General features: G+C 43.4%; 1 protein-coding gene across 1 annotated transcript in view; it reads left to right on the top strand.

Annotated features, from left to right (window-relative positions):
- The window catches only part of RICTOR (RPTOR independent companion of MTOR complex 2), a 194,734-nt gene that overhangs the window by 54,739 nt on the left and 113,924 nt on the right, over positions 1-26,071 (top strand). Inside the window, exon 5 of the mRNA XM_075067463.1 lies at positions 21,874-21,938. Within this exon, the coding sequence (XP_074923564.1) occupies positions 21,874-21,938 (65 nt within the window). The remainder of the gene's footprint in view (positions 1-21,873; positions 21,939-26,071) is intronic.

The raw sequence follows: 26,071 nt of genomic DNA, 5'->3' as shown, positions 1-26,071 counted from the left end.
TGTGCACAAGTATTTATTATGATACTATGTTTAATATAGACACTAGTTTGGTAGAATTTATTTAGCTTAAATTCCTCCTGTATTGGAACTGTACTGCTTATAAAATTAATTTGAGTTTTAGTGAGTCCTGGCATTTGATGATCCACACAGGATACTGTCAGTTACCTAAATATTTACAAAAAATATTCATAGCTGAGGATATTTAGTGGGAGCGTGCCAGAGGATTGGAATGGTCATTCCCTTTTCTTGCATGTATGGCTAAGTAAATCCATTCAAAACATGTTACTGTAACTGTTGATCAGCTGAACTCCAAATGCAGGTTTCAAGCACAAAATTGGTGGGTGAGTCTGTGTTTCAGTTGGCCAGAGAAGCAAAGATTTACAACAGAAAAACAGTTAATTTGAGTAACACCCTGAGTTCTGTAGATATTGGGTGAATTTGTTATCCTCAACCTGAAGTACTAAAATACTGAGGGACAAATTTAGGCTTATATCAAATCATGATGATGATGATATACCTCTACCCCAGTATAACGCGACCTGATATAACATGGGTGCGCATATAACACGGTAAAGCTCTGACACGCTGCTCTGAACAGCATGTTAAGGGTGCTGGACCAGGCTGGGGCCAAGGGGTTTGATAAGGGGCAGACGGTCTCGGGGGCGGTCAGGGGCTTCCCCCACCCCTAGGGTCTGCGGGGCAGGAGCTGTGGGAGGGCACTTTTGGGGACTCTGCAGTCCCAGAGTGGCCTGACGGATTAGTGGGGGGCCAGGAGCAGCCCACTCTGCTTCTCTTGCCCCGGCCCCAGCCTTTTCACTCGGGGAAGGTGGTTTGGGGGGAAGGGTTCCCCCCTGCACTCACCAGCAGTGGGAAGCAGAGCAGCCTGTCCTTAGCCCTCTCCACTCTGCCGGCTCCCAGCCACAGTGCTCTGCTTCCCACCGGGCAGGTGAGTGCAGGACCTTTCCCCAGCAGCCCCCCAGTGACACAGTTGGGGCTGGGGCAAGGAAAGCGGAGCTAGCTGGGGCCACGTTGCTTCGCTTCCTGCCACAAGTGAGTGCGGAGTGGCATCCTTCCCCCAGCCTCCCCGCAGTCACCGATGGTGGGAAGCGGAGCTCCGTGGCTGGGAGCTGGCAGAGTGGAGTGGACTGAGGCCGCACTGCTCTGCTTCCCGCTGCTGCTGGTGAGTGCCTGTCAGGGTGGAGTGGATAGGGGTCGGAGCAGTCAGGGGACAGGGGGGTTGGGTAGGGGGTGATGTCTTGGGAGTGACTGGGGAGTGGGGGATCCTCTGGAGAGGGTGGTCAGAGAACAAGGAATGGAGCGGGGAGCGCAAAGCAAGTTTAATGTAACGCGGTCTCACCTATAATGCGGTAAGATGTTTTTTTGTCTCCCGAGGACCACATTGTATCAGGGTAGGGGTGTACTTTGGTTAAGTATGCAGGACAATCAGTCATTTGATCCATAATGTGTCAATATTATGAAATTGGTAGTGACAACAGTATTAGTTTACCACAAGTATTGTTGAGAGGACAACTGAATTTTCTGAAACATTTTGAATAAAATAGTTTTACTCTTACAGGGAAAACCAATAAAATCAATCAGTTTTGAAGTTTAGGCCCGAAAGGTGTGTGTGTTGTTTTTTTTATATGTGTGTTTAGCATCTTTTAGCAAGCACCACAGTTACTGCAAATCAAAGCACTACGATAATACAGAGTGAGTGTAGTTTTGAACCCAGAATTCTGTTGAAATTTTAAAATTAAATGGGGGGAAGGGGGAATCCTGTTTGGCATAAGTCTCCATTACAAATCGTGTCCACCAAACCTAATAGCTTTCTCTGACAGGGCAACAAGCCTTGTAGATTGGGGGAAAGTGGTAGTTGTGGTATATCTTGACTTTAGTAAGCCTTTTTGATACTGTCTTGCATGGTCTTCTTATAAACAAACAAGGGAAATACAGCCTAGATGAAGCTACTGTTAGGTGGATGCGTAAGTGGTTAAAAAACTATTCCTAGAGACTAGTTATCAGTGGTTCACAGTCAAGCTGGAAGGACATATCAAGTGGGGTCCTGCAGAGATCGGTTGTAGGTCCAGTTCTGTTAAATATCTTAATCAATTATTTAGATAATAGCAAAGAGAGTACACTTAAAGTTTGCAGACAGTACCAAGTTGGGAGAGGTTGCAAGTACTTTGAAGCATAGGATTAAAATTCAAAATAATCTGGACAAATTGGAGAAATGGTCTGAAATAAACAGGATGAAATTCAATAAGGACAAATGCAAAGTACTCCACTTAGGAAGGAACAGTCAGTTGCACACATACAATATGGGAAATGACTGACCAGGAAGGAGTACTGTAGAAAAGGATCTAGGGGTCCTACGGGATCACAAGCTAAATGAGTCAACAGTGTAACATTGTTGCAAAAAAAGTGAACATCATTCTGGGATGTATTAGCAGGAGTGTTGTAAGCAAGACATGAGAAGTTATTCTTCCACTCTACTCTGTGCTGATTAGGCATCTAGTGAAGTATTGTGTCCAGTTTTGGGAACCACATTTCATGAAAGGTGTGGACAAATTGGAGAAAGTCCAGAAAAGAGCAATAAAAATTAAAGGTCTAAAAAACATAATGTAGGAGGAAAGTTTTTAAAGTGGGTTTGTTTAATGTGGTGAAGAGAAGATGGAAAGGGGACATAATAGTTGTCAAGTACTTAAGATTGTTACAAGGAGTAGGGAGAAAAATTGTTCTCCTTAACTTCTGAGGAGAGGATAAGAAGCAATGGACTTAAATTGCAGCAACGGCTGTTTAGGTTGGACATTAGGAAAAGCTTCCTAACTGTCAGGGTGGCTAAACACTGGAATAAATTGTGTAGGGAGGTTGTGGGCTCTCTGTCATTGGAGATTTTAAGAGCAGATTAGGCAAATATCTGTCTGGGATGGTCTAGATAATAACTTAGTCGTGCCTTGAGTGCAGGGGACTGGACTAGATGACCTCTTAAGGTCCCTTCCAGTTCTACGATTCTGTGATTATAGCAGATCTCCAGCCACATAAGGTTAAAATCAACTTTCTGTTTTAAAGCTTAAACTCTTCTAAGTGCTCTGAAATCCACATGGCTTCTCGGAGTATCTTGAAGTGTGGTATGCAGGATAGGATTTGTGATCCCCATTTGGGGTCATTTTACAAAGGGATTTCTGAGATAAAGCCTCTTGGAGTGGGGGAAAAAACTATTAAGATTGACACATTCTGCCAACGCTCTTCTCCTGTCCACAGCCAAAATTGTCTCGGTCGCTGGACATTTACGCCACCTTGGGGGAGGGGAGCAATTGACAAAAGAAGGAAATTCACTGACATACTTGATTACTACTGGACAACATTAACTCTGTGCTATCTCATGCTCTTTCAGAAAGTTGAATTCAGCAAATCTCAAATGCTGAAAACCATGAAATAGAGTTAAAGTACAGTTCCACAAAATCTTAACACACACCTGTGCTCTGCCTTTGCGCTGTACTGAACAGGAGCTTCCTGCACCTCCTCTACACTCAAGCGCTTAGCCCTACTCAAAAAAACCCCTCCCATCTGTTTAAATTTTAAAACCTCTTAACCTTATGCATGCTATACCACTTATCGCTAAATTTCAGTTTTCATTAAGCCCATAGTCCACACTGATATTCTAAGTAAGGCCTTGCCTACACTGATGCTTTACAGCGCTGCAACTTTCTCGCTCAGGGGTGTGAAAAAACACACCCCTGAGTGCAGCAAGTTACAGCGCTGCAAAGCGCCAGTGTAAACAGTGCCCCAGCGCTGGGAGCACGGCTCCCAGCGTTGCAAGCTAATCCCCACGGGGAGGTGGAGTACCTGCAGCGCTGAGCTCTCCCAGCGCTGGCGCTGCGACCACACTCGCACTTCAAAGCACTGCCGCAGGAACGCTCCCGTGGCACCGCGGTACAGCTGCAAGTGTAGCCATACCCTAACTGTTGGCAAGCCCCATTGCAAGAAGAAGCTCTGCTACTAATGCAACTTAAGGAATACAGTGCTGAAAGGAGGCACACTAGACCTTTGAAAGTACTCATGCGCTTCTTTCCTTTAATCACACACAACGGTAAGGTGTGGGGTGGAGTCATATCCCCCCCATCACCTTATATAACAATGAGAACTCAGCCGGCTGCTCCATCTAATTCCTGCATAATTCAACACAACTGCACCTTACACAGTGAGTGCAGCTGAAGTACATGCAAATTATTACTAGTAGCTCAAGCAAGTCAGAGTTAAGGTTGCATTGGTCTTTACCTCAATTCTGTATTTCTTGGTTTTAGAAGTTTTGAGTTTTGCTCAACTTGACTTTCTGGAGGTGCACCAGACACCACCAGGCAACCTGAACTTTGTTCTAACTAAGCTTTTTTAAGGCTTTGTCTACACTATGCACCTTTTAGTGACATGGCTGTGTCGCTAAAAGAGGTGCAGTGTAGCTGCTGTTTGTCAGCAGGAAAGAGCTCTCCTGCTGACAAAGCACTGTTCACACTGATGCTTTTCATGGACAAAACTTTTGTCATTGGGGTGTGATTTTTTTTTTCAGTTTCCAGTGTAGAAAAAGCCTTGGTGATCAAGAGCTTACAGATCTCCCAGTGTCCCTCGTGTATTTCTATTGTCAACCACTTTTTTCCTAATGCTGCCGCTCAGTTTTCCCAACTCCACAGCACCACTTCTCTCATAAACATCCTTACTCTACTCCCAAACCAGCCCTATTCCCATCTACAGTTTTACGCCAGGCTATCATTCTAACTGCAGGCTATTGATAAAGACATGGTATTGTCCTAGTTTCCTTTCTTCTCTGAGAGCTAGTCTACACTAGGAATTTACTTTGATATAGCTATGTCTCTCAAGGGTGTGAAAAACCCAACCCCCCGAGAGACATAGTATACCAATCTATCCCAGTGTAGGCAGCGCTATGTTGACAGAAGAATTATTATATCAGCCTAGCTACCCACTGTCAGAGAATTCCTCCCATCGCCATAGGTAGTGTCTATACTGAAGTGATACAGCTGCACGGCTGTAGTGTTTTAAGTGTAGACATACCATAAGAGTTGGAAAAAGGTTGGAAGGAGGGGGGTTAGGAGAGACAAGCTGTGCTTGTTAGGCAGATTTACCTGCAAGGCTACCCATCCCCCAATATTAGTAGTAATGGAAGCACAAAGGAGGGTAAAATGGGAAAGGGAAAGGTTAGACTTGCAGTCAGATTTTACTGAAGATGTATCCTCCAAATCCTCAAAATTTCTCACTTGCACAACTTAACTCTGACCTTTATATTTTTCTTGATAAATACGTTATAGATTTTTCTACAAGTGTTGCTTAATCTTGCTGATTACAGAAGTAAGATTTTTACATCTCTGTGGTTTTTTTTTTTGAGGAATTAGATGTAGGAGCTGTGGTGGTTGTATGTTGGTATTGAAAAGAGTGTTATGGCCTAGGGAATTTAAGTTGTTTGAGTATTGTCACGGAGTCCCGGCAATGCTCTGGAACAGCTCCCACAAAGCCAGTCAGGACTTTGGGAGCCTCCTCTCCTTGGAGCAGACTTGTTTCAGGCAAGAAACTCACGTCTTCATCCCTGGGTCTCTCCTTGGAGCATTCAGCATCCTCTGCCTCCATGCGCTTCACAGGAAGCCCACCCAGGCGGGTCCTGGGGAGCCACGGGTCTGAGGAAGCCACAGGGTCTGCACCCCCACTTTGCAGTCACATGTGACTCTAGCCAGCCAGTAAAACAGAGGTTTATTCGATGACAGGAACAGGGTCTAAAACAGAGCTTGTAGGTACAGCGAACCGGACCCCTCGGCCGGGTCCATTCTGGGGGTCAGTGAGCCAGACCCCCCAGGTCTGCACTTCACTCCTCGTCCCCAGGCAGCTCCAGACTCACAACTCCCTCCAGCTCCTCTTCTCTGCTCAGCCCCTTTCCCAGGCCAGGAGGTCACCTGACCTCTTTGTCTCCAACACCTTCAGCTGGCACCTTTGCAGAGGAGAGGCCCAGGCCATCAGTTGCCAGACATGGAGACAGAGTGCCAGACATTTAGGTGCACTGGCCCTTTGCTCTGCCAGATACTTAAGAACTGCATAGGGGATACTGAGGCACCAACACAGTATTCAGAGAAAACATTAAGAACATTCCCAGTTCGTCACAAGTATTATGTTTCGGAGTTAAGATATTAGATTGATCTAGACTGTAATGTTTGTAACCTGGATAGGTGATTTTCCATTGTGAGTGGTTTGATTGGAAATGCAAATATAAAAGTTTTTTTTTAATTTTGTTTTTTAAATAAACTTCTGTCTCTTGGCAAGAGTTTTTATAATATCCTGTGAACGATTTTTTTGCTGTTCATTATTTATATTATTCTCTCTTAGGCTTGAAAGGGGTAAGAAACCTCACAGTAGGCAAATATGAGATTAAATTTATTCACATTAATTTTTTTACAATTTTTATAATTTAGGATTCTACAAATGGCTTCTAAATTATATACTTGGAATCCAGTGGATATTTTCCACTGGATTACAATTGCAAAAGTAGAGAAAATGCTGGTATATAAACCACTTGTAATTTCCTTCCCAAATACCATGGGGATGGGGAGAAACCCAAGGAAATTCATAAAAAAGTTTAACAAGAAGGTTTCAGTATTAACCCACAAGAAGTCCAGAAACTTAAAGATCTTCCTGTGACCACATAAATGAATCTAAGATGAGTGGGTCCTCTTTAGGTTTGGTAATGGGTAGGGCTAAGATTTTGTCATGGATATTTTAGTAAAAGTCAGGGACAGGTCATGGGCTTCCATGAGTTTTTCTTTATTGCTTGTGACCTGTCCATGACTTTTCCTAAAAATATCCACTGGGGGTGGAGAGCTGCGGGGATCCCACTGCTGCCGCTGCAGTGGGGAGCTGTGGGGGGCCTCCCCATGGCACCCGAGAGCTTGTGGCGGTCCCCCTGTCCTCTGTGGTAACCAGGGGACTGTGGGGGGTCCCTCTGCCTCTGCAGCAGCGGGGGGGCTCCAGGTTACCTCTGCTGCCCATAAAGGCTCAATGCTTGGGGGTCTGCTGTTTTAGGTGGCGGGGGTACCTCACAGCTCCCTGCTGCTGCGAGAGGCGACAGGACCCTGCAACCCGCTGGGGCTGAAGTCACGGAGGTCTTTGGAAGTCACTGATTCCATGACTTCTGCAATCTTCGCCACAAAATCGTAGCCTTAATAATGGGAAAGCAGGCATGTTCAGTCAAAGGGCCAGCAGTATATAAGCATTCATGTTTTTATGGGTTGCTAGTCAGCAGCATTAGGTAAAATTAAGTAAGTCATGAAAAAATAAATATAACATTTTCAAAATTATCCTATTTATAGATATTTTTCTGTGGTAACACTTGCTGATGTGATGGTTGAAATGCCATTATTTAGAGAGGACTATATCCTAAGAGTTGAAGCTCCTTTTAAGGTGAGGACGAAGGAACTGATGATGTGATCTCTTTACCATGTGCATGTCAAACAACCATGCCTACCTTCTGACATCACTTCAGTAGATAAAGTGATGAGTATAGCTGACTCCAGACCAACAAAATCCTAAGGGATTTTGTTTGAAAATTCCTGGAATGTAAATACATACCTTTAAAGAAAAGTATGATGTATTTTTTGCAATTAAATTGTCTTCAAAAATCATTCCTTTTTAAAGAAAATAAATCTGAAGCTAACACATTCAAATGTTCCAGGATGGCTAGAAATCATAACATCAGACATGAGTTCTGGCCGGAAAAGTCCAAATTAATTTATCTGACTTCTGCATGAACAAAGATCCTGTGGTTCAGTTTTACCAAATGTAGGTTTAGTAAAAGTGGGGTAATATTTCTGCCAAATCTGAGGATTTTATTTTCATACCCACCTGTTCTTTGAAAAATACTCGTGTGCTGCAGTTCAATAAATTTGTCCAATAGCTGTTTAGAATATTGGCTCTGACTTTTTTTCAGATTGCTTATTGTAAGTGTTATAAGTCCAGTCCTCTTGAGAGTGAGAATTTGCAGGTATGAATTACGAAGAATTAGTTTTGCAGGCTCTTGAATTTTTCCTGTTATAATTAAAATGCTACTAATAGGCTTGAAAGATTTCTTTTTTTCATAAGAGCACGTGATGGTGGCAAAAATTAAACTGACTTTTTAATGAAGCAGTTCACTAAGCTTGTGTAACAGAAAAGACACTTCATATTTCTTGGTTCCGTGTGTTTCTTCTGTTCTGTAAGGATCATAATTACTATTAATTTTGAGTACTAACACTGGGAATTTTATATGCAAAGATGACCTGCTCCTTGTACTAAGGATGTTGTGAACTAGTTCAGATGCAAATTATATGTGCTGTGCCAGTAGTAGTTGGATGTATTAGAGTCAAGCAGTGAACATCATTTTAGGACTTAACAGAAGTGTCTTCACAGGAGGGATTTTAATGTAGAGAGGTCTGATTGCACAAGAAAAGCTGTTGCAAACTTTGGGGTGAAAAAGGAAGAAGGCGCATGGATTAGGTGAATGAACAGAGTGAAAAAGAGTAGAAAGAAATAGGAGCAGAGATGTAGATGTGGGCAAGATTGTGCAGTTCTCTGAAGGTGAAGATTCTTAAACTTGCTGTGTTAACTGAAGGGAGATGGTGAATGTATTTGAAAATTGGGGTGGAATTATTAAGACCTTGAGGGGAAAATGACTTTGACTGCAACATTTTGTTCTGAAAGAGAATGAAAAAAGACGGTTACTCACCTTTGTAACTGTTGTTCTTCGAGATGTGTTGCTCATATCCATTCCAGTTAGGTGTGTGCACGCCGCGTGCACGTTCGTCGGAGAAACTTTTACCCAGCAACATTCAGCGGGTCGGCTGGGCGCCCCCTGGAGTGGCGCAGCTATGGCACTGGATATATACCCCAGCCGACCCGGCCATCTTCCAGTTCCTTCTTGCCGGCTGCTCCGACAGAGGGGAAGGAGGGTGGGTTTGGAATGGATATGAGCAACACATCTCGAAGAACAACAGTTACAAAGGTGAGTAACCATCTTTTCTTCTTCGAGTGATTGCTCATATCCATTCCAGTTAGGTGATTCCCAAGCCTTATGTAGGAGGCGGAGGGGTTGGAGTGAGATGTGGCAGCATGCAGAACGCTGTCGCCAAAGGCTGCATCATCTCTAGACTGTTGATGCCAGAGCATAGTGCGAGGCAAAGAATGTGGACCCGAATGACTCAGGTCGCTGCGCGGCATGATCTCCTGGATAGGCACGTGGCCAGGATAAGCGGTCTGCATGAATGCTCTGAGCTCTGGTTGAATGCGCAGTGAGATGGCCCATGAAGGACATGAGCCCAGGTCATAGCATGTGCGTATGCACGCTGTTACCCAAGAGGAGATCCTCTGGGAGGAGACTGGTAGGACCTTTTCATCCAATTCCGGCGATGACTGCCACGAAACAGCTGGGGAGAAGATTTCTCGGAAGGGCTTCTGTCCTGCTCGATATAAAAAGCGAGCCCTGCGGACATCTAAGGAGTGTTAACTGCTGCTCCCTGTCGAGTGAGAAGATGTGAGGCTTTTGGAAAGAGACCGGGATGGAGGAGGATGGGGTCCTGTTGGTTGGTATGGTGCCTAAGGCCGGACACTACCTTAGGGAGGAATAGCCGGATGAGGGGGGATCGCAACTGTACCTTGTCCTTGTGAAAGGACAGTATGGCCACCACGTGGTCCACTGTGAGTTGCTCGGAGTTCGGAGACCCTCTGGGCTCTGATTAGTAAGTTGGCCACTCAGGGGGAAGACTGTCTTCCACGACAGGTACAGGAGCGAGCAAGTTGGCAGTGGCTTCAAAAGGCGGATGCATTAGTCTGATTTAGGACTAAGTTGAGGATCCCAGGTAGTAGGGGCAGGGACGTATGTGTACTGGGCCCCGGTAGAGGCGCTCTAGGCCCTTAACTGAAATCTAGTGAACCAAGGGGTGGGAAAATCATGGAGTGGCCACCCGTCTCCTGGATGGAAGGAGTGGATGATAGCCGCCGAAGTGCACCTTCAGAGAGTAGATTTGTCGTTCAGGCCCTGCTGCTTAAGATGACCAGAGGTAGTCTTCAAGGGACAGCGTGGGAATCGATGGCCTCAGGGAGGGGGAGTAGCGTCCTGCATTTGCCACACTAGCAGGAGAAGCGTTTCCACTTTGCCAGGTAACGTGGATGGCGAAAGTGGAAGGCTTTTCTGCTACTGAGGAGAATATGCTGTACCGGAGCGGAAACAGCGTAACTCCGCTGTGTTTTAGCACATTGCAGGAGCATGCCGTGAGGTGGAAGGGCTTGCAGGTCTGTGGGTGGCCGTAAGCCTGCCGTGGTCCTTGCGTTTGATGAGGTCTGGAAGGCAAGTGGGAGGGAAACTGGACTGGCCATGATCAGGTCTCGAGCAGGGTGGTGTACCAGTGCTGTCTGGGCCACGCAAGGCGCAATCAGGATCAGATGCGCTCTGTCCCTGCGGAAGTTTTTTATTCATGGACTTTTGCTGAAACCAGAGGGATTCTTGGTGGAGGTGGCCGTTATAGCAGGTAGGTGGCCTCCACAACAGGAGGAATGCGTCCGGTGATCGAGGCCTAGTGAGAGGACCCTGAACGGAGCCCCCAGAAACTCCTGCCACTTCCTGTTTCGAGCGGGAAGTGCGAACAGGGTCTAATGAGGGAAACCCCCACACTCTGGAAGATCGATTATGTATGACGTCTGGTTCTTATCGACCATTCATGATTAGAGGAGGATCGCTCAGCCGATCCGCCAGAGCGTTTGTTCAGAACCCCCGGGAGAAAGGACGCCACCAGGTTTATCGAGTGGGCTATACAGAAGTCCCACAGTCGAATGGCCTCTTGACACAGGGGAGAAGAGCGAGTCCCCCCCGTTTGTTCATATAATACATGGCCGTTGTGTTGTCTGTAAACACAGAGACACAACGGCCATGAAGATGTTATTGGAACGCCTGACACGCGAAGGAGACTGCTCTCAACTCCCGGACATTTATGTGGAGCATCAGCTCCTGCGGCGACCAAAGGCCCTGGGTACGAAGGTGACCTAGGTGAGCCCCCCAACCGAGGGATGACGCATCAGTCATTAAGGACAGCGAAGGCGGCGGTGGATGGAATGGTATCCCTGCACATACCAGGGAGGGAGTTAGCCACCAATCGAGAGAGCATAGGGTGCTCGGTGGAACTGTCACCAGGACGTCTATAGGGTCCCTGCCCAGGCGGTAGACTAAATTGAGCCACGTTTGAAAAGGTCGCAGGCGGAGCCTGGCATATTTGGTCACATAAGTACATGCGGCCATATGTCCCAGTAGGCCGAGGCATGTGCGAGCCGAGGTGGTTGGGGAGGTCTGCAGACCTCGAATGATCGACACAATCGTCTGGAAGCGGGGCTGAAGGAGGTAAGCCCTGGCTTGAGTGGAGTCCAGCGTCGCCCCTATGAAGTCCAGCCTTTGTGTGGGGACCAGAGTGGACTTCTCGGCATTGAGGAACAGCCTCAGGAGAATAGGTCCGTGATTATGCCGACATGCTGTCGGACCTGAGTCTGGGAGGCTCCCTTGATGAGCCAGTCGTCCAGATACGGAAATACATGTATTTGTTGCCGGTGGAGGTGGGCGGCGATGACGGCCATGCACTTCGTGAATACCGTTGGGGCCGTGGAGAGGCCAAAGAGGAGGACCGTAAATTGAAAGTGCTAGTGGTTGACCACAAAGCGAAGATACCTCCTGTGTGGAGGAAAGATGGCAATGTGGAAGTATGCGTCCTTCATGTCGAGGGCGGCATACCAGTCTCCAGGATGCAAGGACGGGATAATAGTCCCTAGGGAGACCATACAGAACTTCAACTTGACCATCCACGTGTTGAGGCCTCGCAGGTCTAGGATAGGCCTGAGGCCTCCCTTGGACTTGGGAATCAGAAAGTAGCGGGAATAAAACCCCTTCCCCTTCTCGTCTGATGGTACCTCCTCTGTAGCTCCTGCGGCGAGGAGAGACTGCACCTCTTGTAAGAGGACTTGCTCATGAGAGGGGTTCCTGAAGAGGGAAGAGGGACTGGGATGGGGGGTGGGAAGGTGGGGATGAAGCAAATTGGAGGTGGTATCCTTGCTTCACCGTGTGTAGAACCCAGAGATCTGAGGTCAGTTGGGGCCACACTAGAAGGAAGTAGGAGAGACGGTTGGAGAAGGGAGGGGAAGGATCCTGTCTTGAGACTGGTACGCCGTCCTCGGGCTCACCTTCAAAAGTTGGACTTAGGCCCCAGGGCTGCTTTTGGGGGCCCGTGGTTTTGACCCCCTTGGGGTCCGGATTGGCGTCTGTGGCCACCCCGCCCGCATCTCCTACTGAAGTCCTGCCTGTGCCGAGGCGTAAAGTACGGGCGATGGGGTTGAGGTCTGAAGGGTCTACATTGGGTCACGGGGTATGCATGCCCAACGAGCACATGATGACCCTGTTGTCCTTCAAACTCTGCAACCTGGGATCAGTCTTCTCTGAAAACAAACCCTTGCCATCAAAGGGTAAGTCCTGGATGGTGTATTGGAGCTTGGGTGGCAGGTTGGAGACCTGGAGCCAGGAGATACACCTCATAGTAATACCGGAGGCCAGAGTTCTGGCTGCCGAGTCGGCTGCATCGAGGGAGGCTTGGAGAGAGGTTCTGGCCACCTTCTTCCCTTCCTCCAGGAACACGGCCAAAACTTCCTTGGTCTGACCTGTGGTTAGGACAATTAGTTCAGTGTAACCTATCCACGCGCTCCCCAGCCACAGGCTCGCCTCTTTTTTAGCGTGTAACGGCTTCGAGAGAAGCACTGCTGGTTTGGCCACCCGGAGCTGCAGGGCCACCGCCGTGATATCAACTACGGACCCTGAGGAGGTCATCCGCCTGACTCCTATGGATTTTGGGGCTAGGTGGCCTGCTGGCCTTTCTAATGTTGGTTCCTTTCGTGAACGCGACTTGACAACTAATGAGAGGGGAGCAGGAATGAATCATATAAGTACTCATACCCCCGAGAGGGGTACGATGTATTGTCCTCTCGAACCTCCTATGAAGGTAGGGGAATGGAGCTGGGATGCCATAAGGTGTCAGGCAGTGGCCTGGATGGTCTTAATAAACGGCGAGAGCCATCCTAGTGGGGCATCCGCAGCGAGGAGAGCTCACAAACCCGAGGGTCTACGACCTCCGGGACTTACCTCCACGTGAGGTTTAATGGAGTGCCACTGCTGCGAAAGGAGGTCACTGATGGGGCCTTGAGAGTCTATTCGAGCGGGGTGCGGCCGCATGACAAGGTCCGTGCCACTAGAGCACTAATCTGGGAGCAAGATGGATGATACCTTTCCGGGATGAGAGGGTCCTGAATGGTCCCTCTGTGCTTTCCTGGCGGCGGTAGTGTTCCTGTACGTACTCGCGTGCACGGGACTGTTAGTCGCGGGGAAGTCTGGAAGGGTGGGTATCTCTCTCCTGTCCCAGTTGGAGAGGGGGAACGGGTAAATGGTGGCCTCTGGTGCCCCGACTGTTTCTGAGGCAGCAGAGCGGGAGTCTGGACTACAGGAGCACCTTGGGCTTGATGATGTATGGCCCAGGGATGTCAAAGACCACTGTTGGAGAAAGTCCCAGTGTCCTGAGACTGGACGGTCCTGGAAGACAGCCGTAAAGGACCTCTGCGTTACTCAAGACGTCCTGGTCGTAATAATCTGTCCACGTGGGAGGTACACAGACAGACTCGCCTGGACGGCCATGGAGGGAGCAGAGAACCTGGAACATGAGAGTCCGATGGACCTTGCTCCCCTCTTAGCCAGGGACATTCCTTGGATCGCCGGTAGTGTCAAGGGAGCCGGTACCAGTGTACGCTAGATAGAGACCTCGGGACCTTCACAGACTGGTGCCGGAGGTCACCGGATCTGAAGTGCTCTGCAGCGTATCGGCTCTGGGAGGTACGGTGCCGAGTGCCTAGGGGCCTGGGGGGGGGAAACCAGGAAGAGGTTGCGTGCAAATATTGAGGCTCGGATGAGAACGAGAGTCGACTGGTGCGCGAGTCCCGACGCGGTGCCGTGTAGAGGAACCCGTGCTGGGACTAGCGAAGCGGACGTCTAGAGCGGATGAGCGTCTACTCGACCGGGGAGTGCCTGCGGGACCCACGACTTTGAGCGGTGGCTAGGTCCCGCTGAGCTGGGACAGACGGGCGGGCTGGTTCAGGGTCGGCTTGCCCAAGATTGGAATACCTGCACCGGGGTAGGGGCATGACCGCATCAGTGGATGGCAATCAAATCTCTCGCCGCCGAAAAACGCCTCCGGTTCAGATCGCATAGTGAGCTGCATAACAGCCGCGGGGCGCCGGGACGCTAGTCAGGCGCCGGACTCAACGGCCTCGCCGGCGCGCTGGACACTCGGATGGTGCCCGGATCTCAGTGGGCAAAGATGTCGCGGCAGAGTATCATGGGTGTCCCGAGCTGTCTGATATCTAGCGCAGATCTCTGCGGCTGCGACATAGGGTGGTTGCCGAATGCAGCCAGGGAGTCTAGCCCGTCTTCACCTCGTGGCAGTAAGGGAAGCGGCATGGAGTCGATATTTCAAGTGCCGTTTGGCCGGGTGTGCAGGGAGTCTTTAGATACGTGTGCGGGTCCGGGCCGGGGGTGGTTGCCGTCTGCCTCACCGGCTGACTCGAGTGCTCGGTGCCAAGGTGTCAAGACGCACATATTGCACATGAGGAGCTGTTTTATTCTGATGTCACCCGCTCCTCTTATGTTCGTCGGCTTGATAGAGCCTGCAAATCGAGCACGTTAGCAGTTAAGTGACGATTCTCCGAGGCACTTCAAAGCAGAGTCGTGAGGGGTCTCTGTGGCATCCAGCCTGTACAGGCCGGCCAGCACTTTGAAACTCCTGGTGGAGCCCAGGCTATGAGCTCCTGCACCGGGTAGCGGGGAGGGGATCATACTCCCGCGAACCCTGCCTAACAAATACACTAACAACAAATTCTATACAATTATGACACTTTACAGACTAAACTAACTATATAAGAACGAGAACAAAAAACTTATGGTTATTTGAACGATATGAGAATAAAAACAATACAATCTACGAGTAGCTAGTTGTAGGTGGACGTTGCAGCCAAGCTGCTCACTCTCCGCTGTCTTTCACTAACGACCGACCACGTTAGGCGTACAGAAGCATCTGCGGAACTGACCGGGTTTGTCGTGGCCGGGAAGTATAGGTATTATCGGTGCCCATAGCGGCGTCACTCCAGGGGGCAGCCAGGCCACCCGCCAAGCGTTGCTAGGGTAAAAGTTTCTCCGACGAACGTGCACACGACGCGCACACACCTAACTGGAATGGATATGAGCAATCACTTGAAGAAGAAGAGATAGTAAGCAAGTGAAGAAAGTTGTGGGGTTTCTTTTTGGTGAAATGTTTTCAAAGCTGTTTCTGCCTTCCAGTTTACTAGAAATTTTGCCCCTTCCTGCTGGATGAGAATCCAGCTGCAGTGGTCCATATATTTGCTGAAATTCACTGTATCAAGGGCAGAATGGAGACGTATAAGGCAGAACTTCAGTTCATGCAGTATATAGTAACCTGACAGCTCAACAGGATAGGCTGTGCCTTTGGTCCTTGCGTTGGCTTCTAGTCTGCTGCCGTTGGCTATTCAAGTTGTGTTAACACTGGCATTCACCATTGACTGTGCATGCCCCACTATGACAGCTACGTTACTGTGGTACAAGGTGGTTCAGAAAGCCTAGGATGAAACATGAAAGAACCCGCAATAACGTTCTGTCAAAGAGATTCAGCTATGTAACAAACTTTCAGAATAAACTAGTTCAGATCTAGATTCTGTGGCCATCTTTAGGGCATGTCACAAGTCCTTTTATTATTATTTAATTCTATGTTCTGCAGTAAGTACCTCACTAATGTATTTCCTATATAATAGACTATATTCAATTTTATATATGCTTTGGACCTTCTGTGGTTTTGCTATTTTGAGCTACTGTTTCTAAGTCATGCTTCTATGGTGTTAGAATTGCTATGACTCATCCCAGTAACATGAACAACTCATGGGTGACAGTAAGCACGAAAAGATCTTCACTGAAATGTGTGTGTTAAAAAGCCACTGTGTGGCCTAGCGTAACATTTTTGTGCTAATATTAAATTAACCATTCCAGGAATCTGTTCTATTTTTCTTTTTGATTTGTTGTTGTATTGAAATATGTGAATTTCAGAACTGAATTATGGCCAGTAAATAAGAATGAGGGACAGGCTGAAAAGGTGTTTTTATGTTAAAACTTAAAACTAAGTCTCTTGGTATGCTTGGATTAATTCCAGGAATTTAAAAGCTATACTAGCCCATTTCCATTTTAGTAAACTACAAAGAGTATGTAAGCCAAATAGTGGCATGTACAGGACAGTTTTGTATTCTGGTAATGTATGAACTTCTAGATATATGAAATGAAGTGCATGTTAATTGTTAAATGTGAAGGTCAGAAGTCCTTGTGATCAGTGTATCTGTTCTTAACAAGAGTTTAGCATTCTGTACAAATAGATTGACATACTAAAGGCATATGAAGGTGAAATGAGAAGAAATTTGCAAATTAATAAATTGTAGATTTGTTCTAAAACTTAATGTAATTAAGAGGGTTTCATTTGCTAATAAGAAAACTTTCAGACTAGATTGCAACCTCTTCATTATATATTAAAGCGGTACAGATGTACAAAAGTTACCAGCTGCTTTTTATATGTATAGATATATGGGTTTTAATACTGAGAATCTCGTGGACCATCTGCCCCTCCCATTTGTGATTGAGTGGAGCACCTCCCTCCTCATTTATGATTCCTTAACACATGGCAGCTACAGTGATTGCTTGCATGAAAAAGTAATATTAGAAAGCTAATGTGTATTAAGCTAATTTTTACACAATTTAGCATCAGAAAACATAGGGGAACCACAGCCTCGTGATCAGCAAGTTCTTCATGGATCACCAGTGTTCTGTGGACCATAACTGGAAAACAGCTGTGTTAATTTGTGAAGGACTGAATTTCTACAGTCTTATTTTATGGGCTTTTGAAATATGTAAACTAGTGTTAGTGAAAGGTGCCAGATTAAGAAGATTTGTAATCTTAAACCCTCTGAGTATGTCTACACTGCATGTGTTTAAAAAAAACAATAAAAAAAAATCCGCAGCAGAGTCTCAGAGCCTGGGTCAACTGACTTTGGACTTCCAGGGCTCACACCCAGTGGGCTTAATATAGCAGTACATAGATTTTTAAGGCCAGAAGGGACCATAATGATTTTAGTCTGACCTGATTTTAGTCTGCACGTAGCAGACTACAGAACCTCACCCACCCACATCCTGAGCAGGAATGTCTACATCACTATTTTTAGTTCCATAGTGCAAGCCCCGCAAAGCCAACTCAGTTGACATGGGCTTTGAGATGCTCTGCCATTTGTGCGTGTGGCTTTGTTTTTATTTGGAAGTTTAGACATATCCTAAAAGATTCAGCAGTGGCTTATCATCAGCTTCAGAGTCCCAAGACCAGAAGGGACTATTTTGATCATTCATAAAGAGAGCTTTGCCTAGCAACTTGCCAGTTCCTTACATTTGGGTTCTTATGCTGTTCTCTGGACCGAAAAGGGCAAATGTTCTGTGAACAAAAGTTTGAGAAACCACTAAGATACATAATCAGTCAGTGTAATAGTCACCATTTTCATGCCAGTGTTTCAACCCTGATGAGACAGAACCGTTCATAGAGGGTAAAATAATAGCTTATTCCCCAAACCTGCTTGGTCTTTGGTCATGGTGAAACTGCCAGCAAGAATGCTTGTTGTGCAGAGGGATTTATTTGTACTTGTATGTATAATCTTTATTGATTTTTACATTTTATTGTAACTTATATTAGTGAAGTTCAGCAAGTGTTAGTGATAGAAAAATGTTTGTTGGACTCAAATCTCTCCCAACAGAAATAATTTTGTATTTGAGCAATAGTTGAACTGAAATGAAAAACGTAAAATGTTATCCATTTTATTACTGGAAATTTTCACAGCATGTTCTTTCCCCCCATATCACTCCTTCCTCAACATTCCAACTTGAGGGAGGATTAAAGGAGGAGAAGAAGAATGAACATAAAGATATTTTTAAATGTGCTTTGCGTAACATACCATTTAAATTATTCCAGATATGAACTTCATTCTTCATTTAAGTAATTAGGGATCAGAAGGGAGGCATTGTAAAGACACTTATCTTTTTATTTAGTTGAAGACAATGTTCTGCAGGATTTAAGTTTCCAGTGTTGTCATTGTATTTGTTTACACTGTGAACAGTATCTTTTAATGAACCAGATTAGAAACATTTACAAATGGTTTATTTGTTTAGCAATGATGATATGCTCAAAAATGAAGTCTTATATTTTATGGAAAGAGGAAAAAAATGCTTGTAAAATCAAATACTTTTAATTTTTTCTCCTTCACATACGCAACTCATCTTTCTTTGTCCTCATCTTAAGTCTCTTTTTTTTTTTTATATTAAGATCTTTACCTTGCCTTGTTTACAGCAAGCCTAATTTTTAATATTACTATTTGTAACAGTACCAGGCACTTTACAGGACAAATAAAAAGACCAAGACCTTGCACTGAATTTCTTAAAATCTGATTTTAAACATGACACAAAAAGGTAGGATGGGGATGAGAAGAGGAAGGGTGAAAGTTTCATCAGTAAGATCACTGTGGCCGTGAACCTATCTTGGTGGTTTAATAAGAAGTAGCTTTTTAATCTAATGGAATTCCTAAAGATGAAGACTGGCTAGACCATGAACACAACAATAAATGAAGAACACAATTCTCAGGTTGTAGATAACTTACTCTTTTACAATTCCATTCATCCATCCTGCACAGATACATCTCTTACATCTGTACTTTGTTCAGTTTCCATTATGGCAGGTTTCCTGAAATAGTTCCAAAATCAGTTCTGGTATGGAAGACCTTTTATTCCATAGATAGTCAATTAGTACAGTGCCAATCCACACTGGGCCAGAAAATTTAAATCACCTTGATATTATGTTGTTGTTTCGCTTGTTTATATAGGTATCATTATAGTTCTGCTTTTTTAGTAAATTTTGTCTGTTTCTAGACCAGTGGTGGGCAACCTGCAGGCTGCACATGGCTCGTCAGGGTAGTCCGCTGTTTGGCCGTGAGACAGTGTTTACATTGCAGCTCCCAGTGGCCGTGGTTCACTGTATCTGTATATTCTTTTTTGCTCTCCAATTCACATTAAAACTATTAGGCTAGAAACAGAATTATGGAACTATGTGTGTAATCAGATTAAGTTATGAATTTTTCCTTGCAAGTCAGGGTTAGATTAAGCCTCTTTTTCTTCAGGAATAAGTTTCAATATATTGAATTTGATTATTTTCTCAAAGGTACTTTATTGGAGAATGGACTGAACAAAGCACTAAAAATATACTATAAAGGAGAATCTTGCAGATATCTAATGTATCTTAAATTACATAATCCCAAATATTTCAGAATAGTTGGCTACATTTTGTTATGATTCACCAACTTTGACATGGTGGACAGTCTTCCAACATCCCTTCTTCAAAGAGATATTACTTTGTAATTTATAACTAATCCCATTTTAAAGTAATTTACAGGCCAGTGGTGTAATCTTAATCCTAGTGCATGATACTGGAAAAACTCAGCTTTCTCTTTTATGCTTTGCAGAATTACACACGCTTTTAGACCTTGCCAATACTTCTGTTGTCTGAAATTATTGTTTCCTAGTTCCCACGCTGCCTTATGCAGGAAAAAAAAACAACTATCTAGTCAGCAGAGTATTTTTGCTCTTTGGAAATATTTTTTTTCATACTTCAGAATTATCACTCAGATTTTTCAAATAGTGAAAATGCTTGTTAAGGATTCTGAAGAAAGTTCTATGAAAGTATAACATATATTTACATTTTAGGGGAGGGTGCTTGAATAATTTTCCCTAAAATGATGTACCTAAACAAGTATTGACTCACTCGTCTAGAATAAAACAACAAACTACTTTTAGCAAGTATTTCCTCACACTGTTTTGTCAACCAATTTTTACACTTCATAAGATGTCAATAGAAATGCTAACGTGGTCATAGGCAGTCCAACGTTAGTGGCGTCACAAAAATAGATAAATACTAGGATGTGACACAATGTTATAACCAGTTAATGCATGCAGATGTCTGGTGTTGAACTCACTACAATTTGGAAACAATGAGAAAAATTAGGCCTTTATATTTTTAAATTTATTGAAATTACCTCGTAACAATGTGTGTATTTATTTTTAAGGCAAATACATAATCCCAAATATTTCAGAATAGTTGGCTACATTTTACTTCAGATTCTAGATGAAGTTTTACTAACAGATCTGCTCCTTTTTAATTATGTTGGAGTTCAAGATACAGCTGTTTTTTTTTCCTCACAGTACAGAAAAAAATTCATTAAGCAAGATGTACTTACATCTAATTACATGTACTTGTGAAGTGTTTTTAAATTTAAATGGCCACAACATTGAAAGGACTAAGAGTCACAACATAAAACCTAGAAGGGTCACACTTCTTGCAGAAAGTATACCTACAAAATCATTTAATTCTAGCCTATTGTCAGCTAAATCTGTTTTTTAAAATAGAATCCTATCTAAATGATTTGCGCTCCACTGATGACAGGAGTCTGGGTGACAGAGGTAGGGAGAATACAGAACACACATTAAATATTGTGACTTAGTACATTGAACAGTAAGTATATTGGATACTAAATTTTAAATATTACATTTTGTTATGAATTTGTTTAGTATTATTGATGGCATTAAACACACAGTGAATACTGAGCAGAAATATAGTAAGACTCTTAGGCAAATATTAAAAATCACTGTTTTGAGCTCGGTATACTCTTTTCTTATTGAGTTTCTCATTGTAAGGGGTTTTGGTGTATGTCAGTAAGATTATGCTGATTTAGATTCTGTCAGCCTCTGATGTCAGAACAGAGGGGGCATATGCAAAGTCTATTCTGTTTCAACCAGTGTTACTTGCCTGAGGTTCTAGAAGTGCTTGGAAAAAGATTGAGCTCCGATCTTGAGTGGGATTTATATTGTACTCTTACTAGAGGAGTATGTTAGTGGAAAGGCAAAGAGTCAGCATCTTTTTAAAAGGAATTGTCAGGTCCCACTCAAGAAGCCAAAACTAGATGTTGAGGTTATTACCCATTATCTTATTTCCAGTCATCCTTCTTTAGGGAAGTTTGTGGAGAACTAACACTGGCACTTTCTAGACCTTTCTTGACACCTCTGTTTGTTTTTAGGCCCAGATATGGTATGGTAACTGTACTCCTCAGCCTCTTGCTGGAAAGCAGGGCTGCCCGGGGCGGCGGGCAGGCAAGAGGGGCAATTTACCCCTGGCCCCGCAGAGGCCCCCATGAGAATATAGTCTTCTATAGTATTGCAACTTTTTTTATGGAAGGGGCCCCCGAAATTGCTTTGCCCCAGGCCCCCTGAATTCTCTGGATGGCCCTGCTGGAAAGTCATGGATAAAACCAAACCATTCAAAAACGTACACTAATTACAAATTGCCTCCCTTTTTGGGTACTCAGCTTGACACTATGGGCCTCATTTGTGATTGCTTTTGAAGAGCTATGGGAGTTCAGCACCTCTGAATATCAAGCCAGTTAAATGAATGAAATAGTCTATATAAAAGTAATGGTTGAGATTTTTAAAGCACTTTGAGATTGACACATCTGTTAATTTCATGGAAGAAGTGCTAAATCCTCTAGATTGCTTTGAAAATCTCAGGCAACATTTTTAAGCATCAAAGAATAAGTCAGATTTTTAAAGCATTATCAAACATGAGTATTTTATTTTGCTTGCAGCTTCTTTGTAATACTGGCCACACTGAAGAAAAACTAGGTTTTACCTATGATGACATCATAATATGGTAAGTATTCTGAAAATAATTTCTGAGTAATATTTGGACACTTTAAACAAAATACATTTAAAGTAGCTGTTTTGAATGAAATGAAAGAAAACAACCTTAAGTCGTTTTAAAACCCAGTTCAAGTTTTTTGTAGTTCTTATTTAATATTTTAATATTTCATAACACACAATATGTAAAATTGTACAAATATAAAACAGTGTTATGGAAATAAGAAAGAGAAACTGAGCAAATAATAAACCAGAACAACATTTCTAGGTAAGAACTCACGTGGCATTAATAATGAATGTAAAGTAAAATAAGAGTGTTTTGAAATGTAGCTCTTGTAAAGGCTTGCAGAAATTCTTGAGGTGGAATTTTGGCCCTATTGAAGTCAATGGGAAAACTTCCTTTTTATATAAGTGGGGCTAGGATTTCACCTGTAAGTTTCTATAATAGTTTACTATATTCCCTGAAGAGAGACTCACAGTTTTTTGCAGTATCATCCTCTAAGACAGCTTGTGGTATAAACTTGCTACAGGAATCTGCCTCGATCTGTTTCTTAGAATAAAAATATTTTTGTTTATATTTATTAAATCCCACTTTTATGCACAGACACTGCTAACTTGCCATGGATTCAGAATGGATAGCAGAAACAACAAAAATGAGGCTGACTCTTCCGGTCAACCGAATTGTTTTGCCATTCAATGTAGGCGGACTTCTGACATTGAGAACTTAGTAGGTCCAATCAAAAATAAAATAAAATCAGAAAACATTGCCTTAAATTTTGTGAGGATTTTGTTCAGTTTGTTTCAGAAAAACTGACCATGTTGTAACTTTCTTTGATGATGTTGAGTTTTCTCAGATTGAATGCTTCAATCGGTGCTACTGAGTACCTTTCTGTTAATACTCCTTTTCACTTTCATTATCCTCTTTGAGTATATTATAATTCGTGTCAGATTGTGTGCTAGCTTTGTGATGTAGAGACTATACTTTCCAAATTAAGTATAATTTCTTTACCAAATCAAATTTTTAATATAGGTCTCGAGGTGCATGTCTAGTGCATTTTGTTATACAGTTCCAAGTCAGGAAGTCCTGCTAGACAAGGACATGGATAAGGAAGAATAAAAAATTTTTAGATATAAAATTCAGACCCAGCAGACTCGTAAAAAAATCTATAAGCCCTCTCTAGGAAGAGTGACAATATTTTCTGAAAATCCATAGGCAGATGTGCCAAAGAGGATGATCCTTTTCATGGAAGATGCTTTGCTCAAGGATCTGCGTCAGAGTCTGTCTTTAAAAAGGCAGTGAAATAATCTATTCAGTACCACACTGCATGCATTTATATGTGCAGTTTATTCTGCCATAGCAGTGATCAGATGGGTATAGAAGGTGACTACATTTTCAGAGATGAACAGGCAGCCTTGGTTGTGTCATTTGTGATCTTTTGAAAATAAAGAACTTTATATAGAAATGCTCATTTGTAAAGCAATGCTTTAATGCTTGCTACTGAAGAAGCCAATATTATTGAGGCTGATCTTTAAAAAGAAGAATAAAGAATTGGTCTTTTTTTTGTTCTGCCTGGATCCTTAAGTGTATGATGTTGCTATTTTCTTCTTTGATTTCTTGTATTTAACTATGGGGTAAAAATGTCAAAAGTGCCTATATTCCATTTTCAAAAATGACTTGGGAGCTTAAGTTTAATTGAAAGTCAATAGGAGTGGAGACTAAGTGATTGATTGAGTCACTTCTGAAAATAGGACTTAAGTCTTTGACTCCTAAGTCATTTAGGTTAACATTTTCAAAAATACCTATGTCAGATTGCTTAAAGTGTTCAGATAGGAGCCTGTTGTTTAAAGGACTTGCTTTTTTTTAAAATTTATTTTAAAGATTACACGTGTTTTACCGGAGACACAGGAAGTATTCTACAGAAATGTTTGTGCATTCTGAAGGCATCAATGGCTAATCTTGAACCACGAAGCTATTAAGAATTAGTCATATAAAATTGCTAATTTAACCTATTATTACAATGGAATATTTAAGCAAACTAAAGACAACTTGTATATTTGCTAGCTTTTTATCCAAGAATAAATGCAATTGTTAGAATTTGTTCTTTGGTGCTTTTTGCTAGTCCATGTGCATGATTATAATTTCTTCCTGCCAACAGATGGAGACAGTACACTGACAGATTTTGGCGTCATTCCCTGCATAGAAGGATCTTGACAGCTCACAGAGCTCAGTTGTTTTTTCTCCAACAGATGGAGTCTCAGTGCCATTAGGCCCCAGAAGTCTCTGAGGTTCTTAGCCCTTGTCCTGGAGTAGCTGCCAGTCTGTGGACTCTGTCCCACATGCAGTGATTTAGTCCTTGCAGGAGTATAGCATAACTGATTCCTGCGAAAATTCTGAGAAGTGCCAGGCTTTCAGACGCAAAGCAGATCCCTACATAGGGTTTGTGCCCCTCTCTACCCAGGCTCAGGGCCTAGGATATAAAAAAGGTACACAGGAATGTCATTTCATTTTGGGGTAGTCAGAGTGTCCAGGGTAAGCATAAAAGGAAAAATGAATCTCCTCCAGGATCAAATATCTTCTCTCTCTTAGTAATACTCCCCCATGGGAACCAGTGCTATTTTAAGACTGGTGACTTGAAGTCCTTCAGATACCCTGTTTGTAAGAGGCAGTCAGTAGGGAAGAAAAGTCCTCTTGAGGAAGGAGAGATCCACAGCGATGAGGGCAACTTGGAAATGTCTGATTTTTTTCCCTCCACAGTTAAGAGAGGGAAAACTCAAGATATTCATAGGAATAGCCCTACTGCCTCAGACCCTCACATTAGGTCTCTCTGACCTTGATCATTCTTGTCATTCTCCTTTGAACTCCCTTGTAGTTCTGCAATGTCCTTTTTGAGATGGGGCGACCAGTACTATGCACAGTGTTCCAGATGAGGCTGCACAATTGATTTATATAAAAGTATTACAATATTTTTGTATTAGTCATCGTCCTATTCCTTATGCATCCTAACAGCTTGTTAGATTTTTTTAATCACAGCTGCACATTGAGCCATCTATAGTAATACCAAGGGCCCTTCCTTTGATCTGATCAGTTAATTTAGAATCCTGTAATAAATATGAGTAGTATAACTTCTTTCCCATCACTGTGCATTACTTTACATTTATTGGTATTGAATTACTTATGCCATCATATTGCCCATTCACCTAGAATGTTTGTTTGTCTGAAGTCCCTCATATTCCCCTCTGATCCTGATTAACTTAAAAAACCTTTCTCATTTCCAAAATTTGCTACCTTATTTCCCTTTCCAGATCATGATAAATATATCACACACCGTGGAACCTACTAGGGATCCTTGAGAGGCCATGCTGTCCATCTTTTACGATGATGAAAATTGACTATTTACTTAGGAGACAAAATAAAGAATAAGATTAGTTTCTGATCCATTACAATACTTTTCCTCTCAACCCATGGCTATTTAGCATCTTCTGCAGTACTTTATCAGAGATCTTTTGGAAGTCATGTTATGTGAGTTGATTCTCCTTTATTCACTGCTTTATTGATATGTTCAAAGAATTCTAAATGATTAGTGAGACACAATTTTCCATGCACAAACTGTGCTGGTTAGAGTCTATCATATGATCTTACAGGAGTTTTGTTCTATTTTAATTAACATTTCAACCAGTTTTCCAGGCGCATATATAAGGCTTACTACTCTAATTGCTTGGATCACTCCTAGAAGCTTTTTTTAAAAATATACTTACATTTGCTACCTTAGAATTTTCTTGGACAGTGACTGTTTTTAATGAGAGAACATATTTTTATTAGCAGGTCAGCTGCTTCATAAGTTCCTTCAGAACTCTTGGAAATACCATTTGGATCTGACCTAAGTCATGTCAGCATACAGTAGCTGCAGGTATTACCTCGCTTGTGTGTGTCCACACTACACTTGTCAGCAGTTCACGTTCTCACCAAGAATGCTTGTATCGATTGTATTGTCAGAGTGTGGGACACTACGGAATGGCTCCTGAAAGGCAATAACAGTCTACGTTTGAATAGCCTCTTAAACCTTGCTATTTAGTCATTTTGATTTATTCCTTGTCTTTCGGGAGGTCACTTTTTGTTTAGCAATATGCATATCTTCTCTAAAACTC

Source organism: Chelonoidis abingdonii, chromosome 6 (assembly GCF_003597395.2).
Source record: "Chelonoidis abingdonii isolate Lonesome George chromosome 6, CheloAbing_2.0, whole genome shotgun sequence".
NCBI classification, from domain to species: Eukaryota; Metazoa; Chordata; order Testudines; family Testudinidae; genus Chelonoidis; species Chelonoidis abingdonii.
Note: the sequence above shows the minus strand (reverse complement) of the source record. Positions and strands in the feature narration are given on the sequence as shown.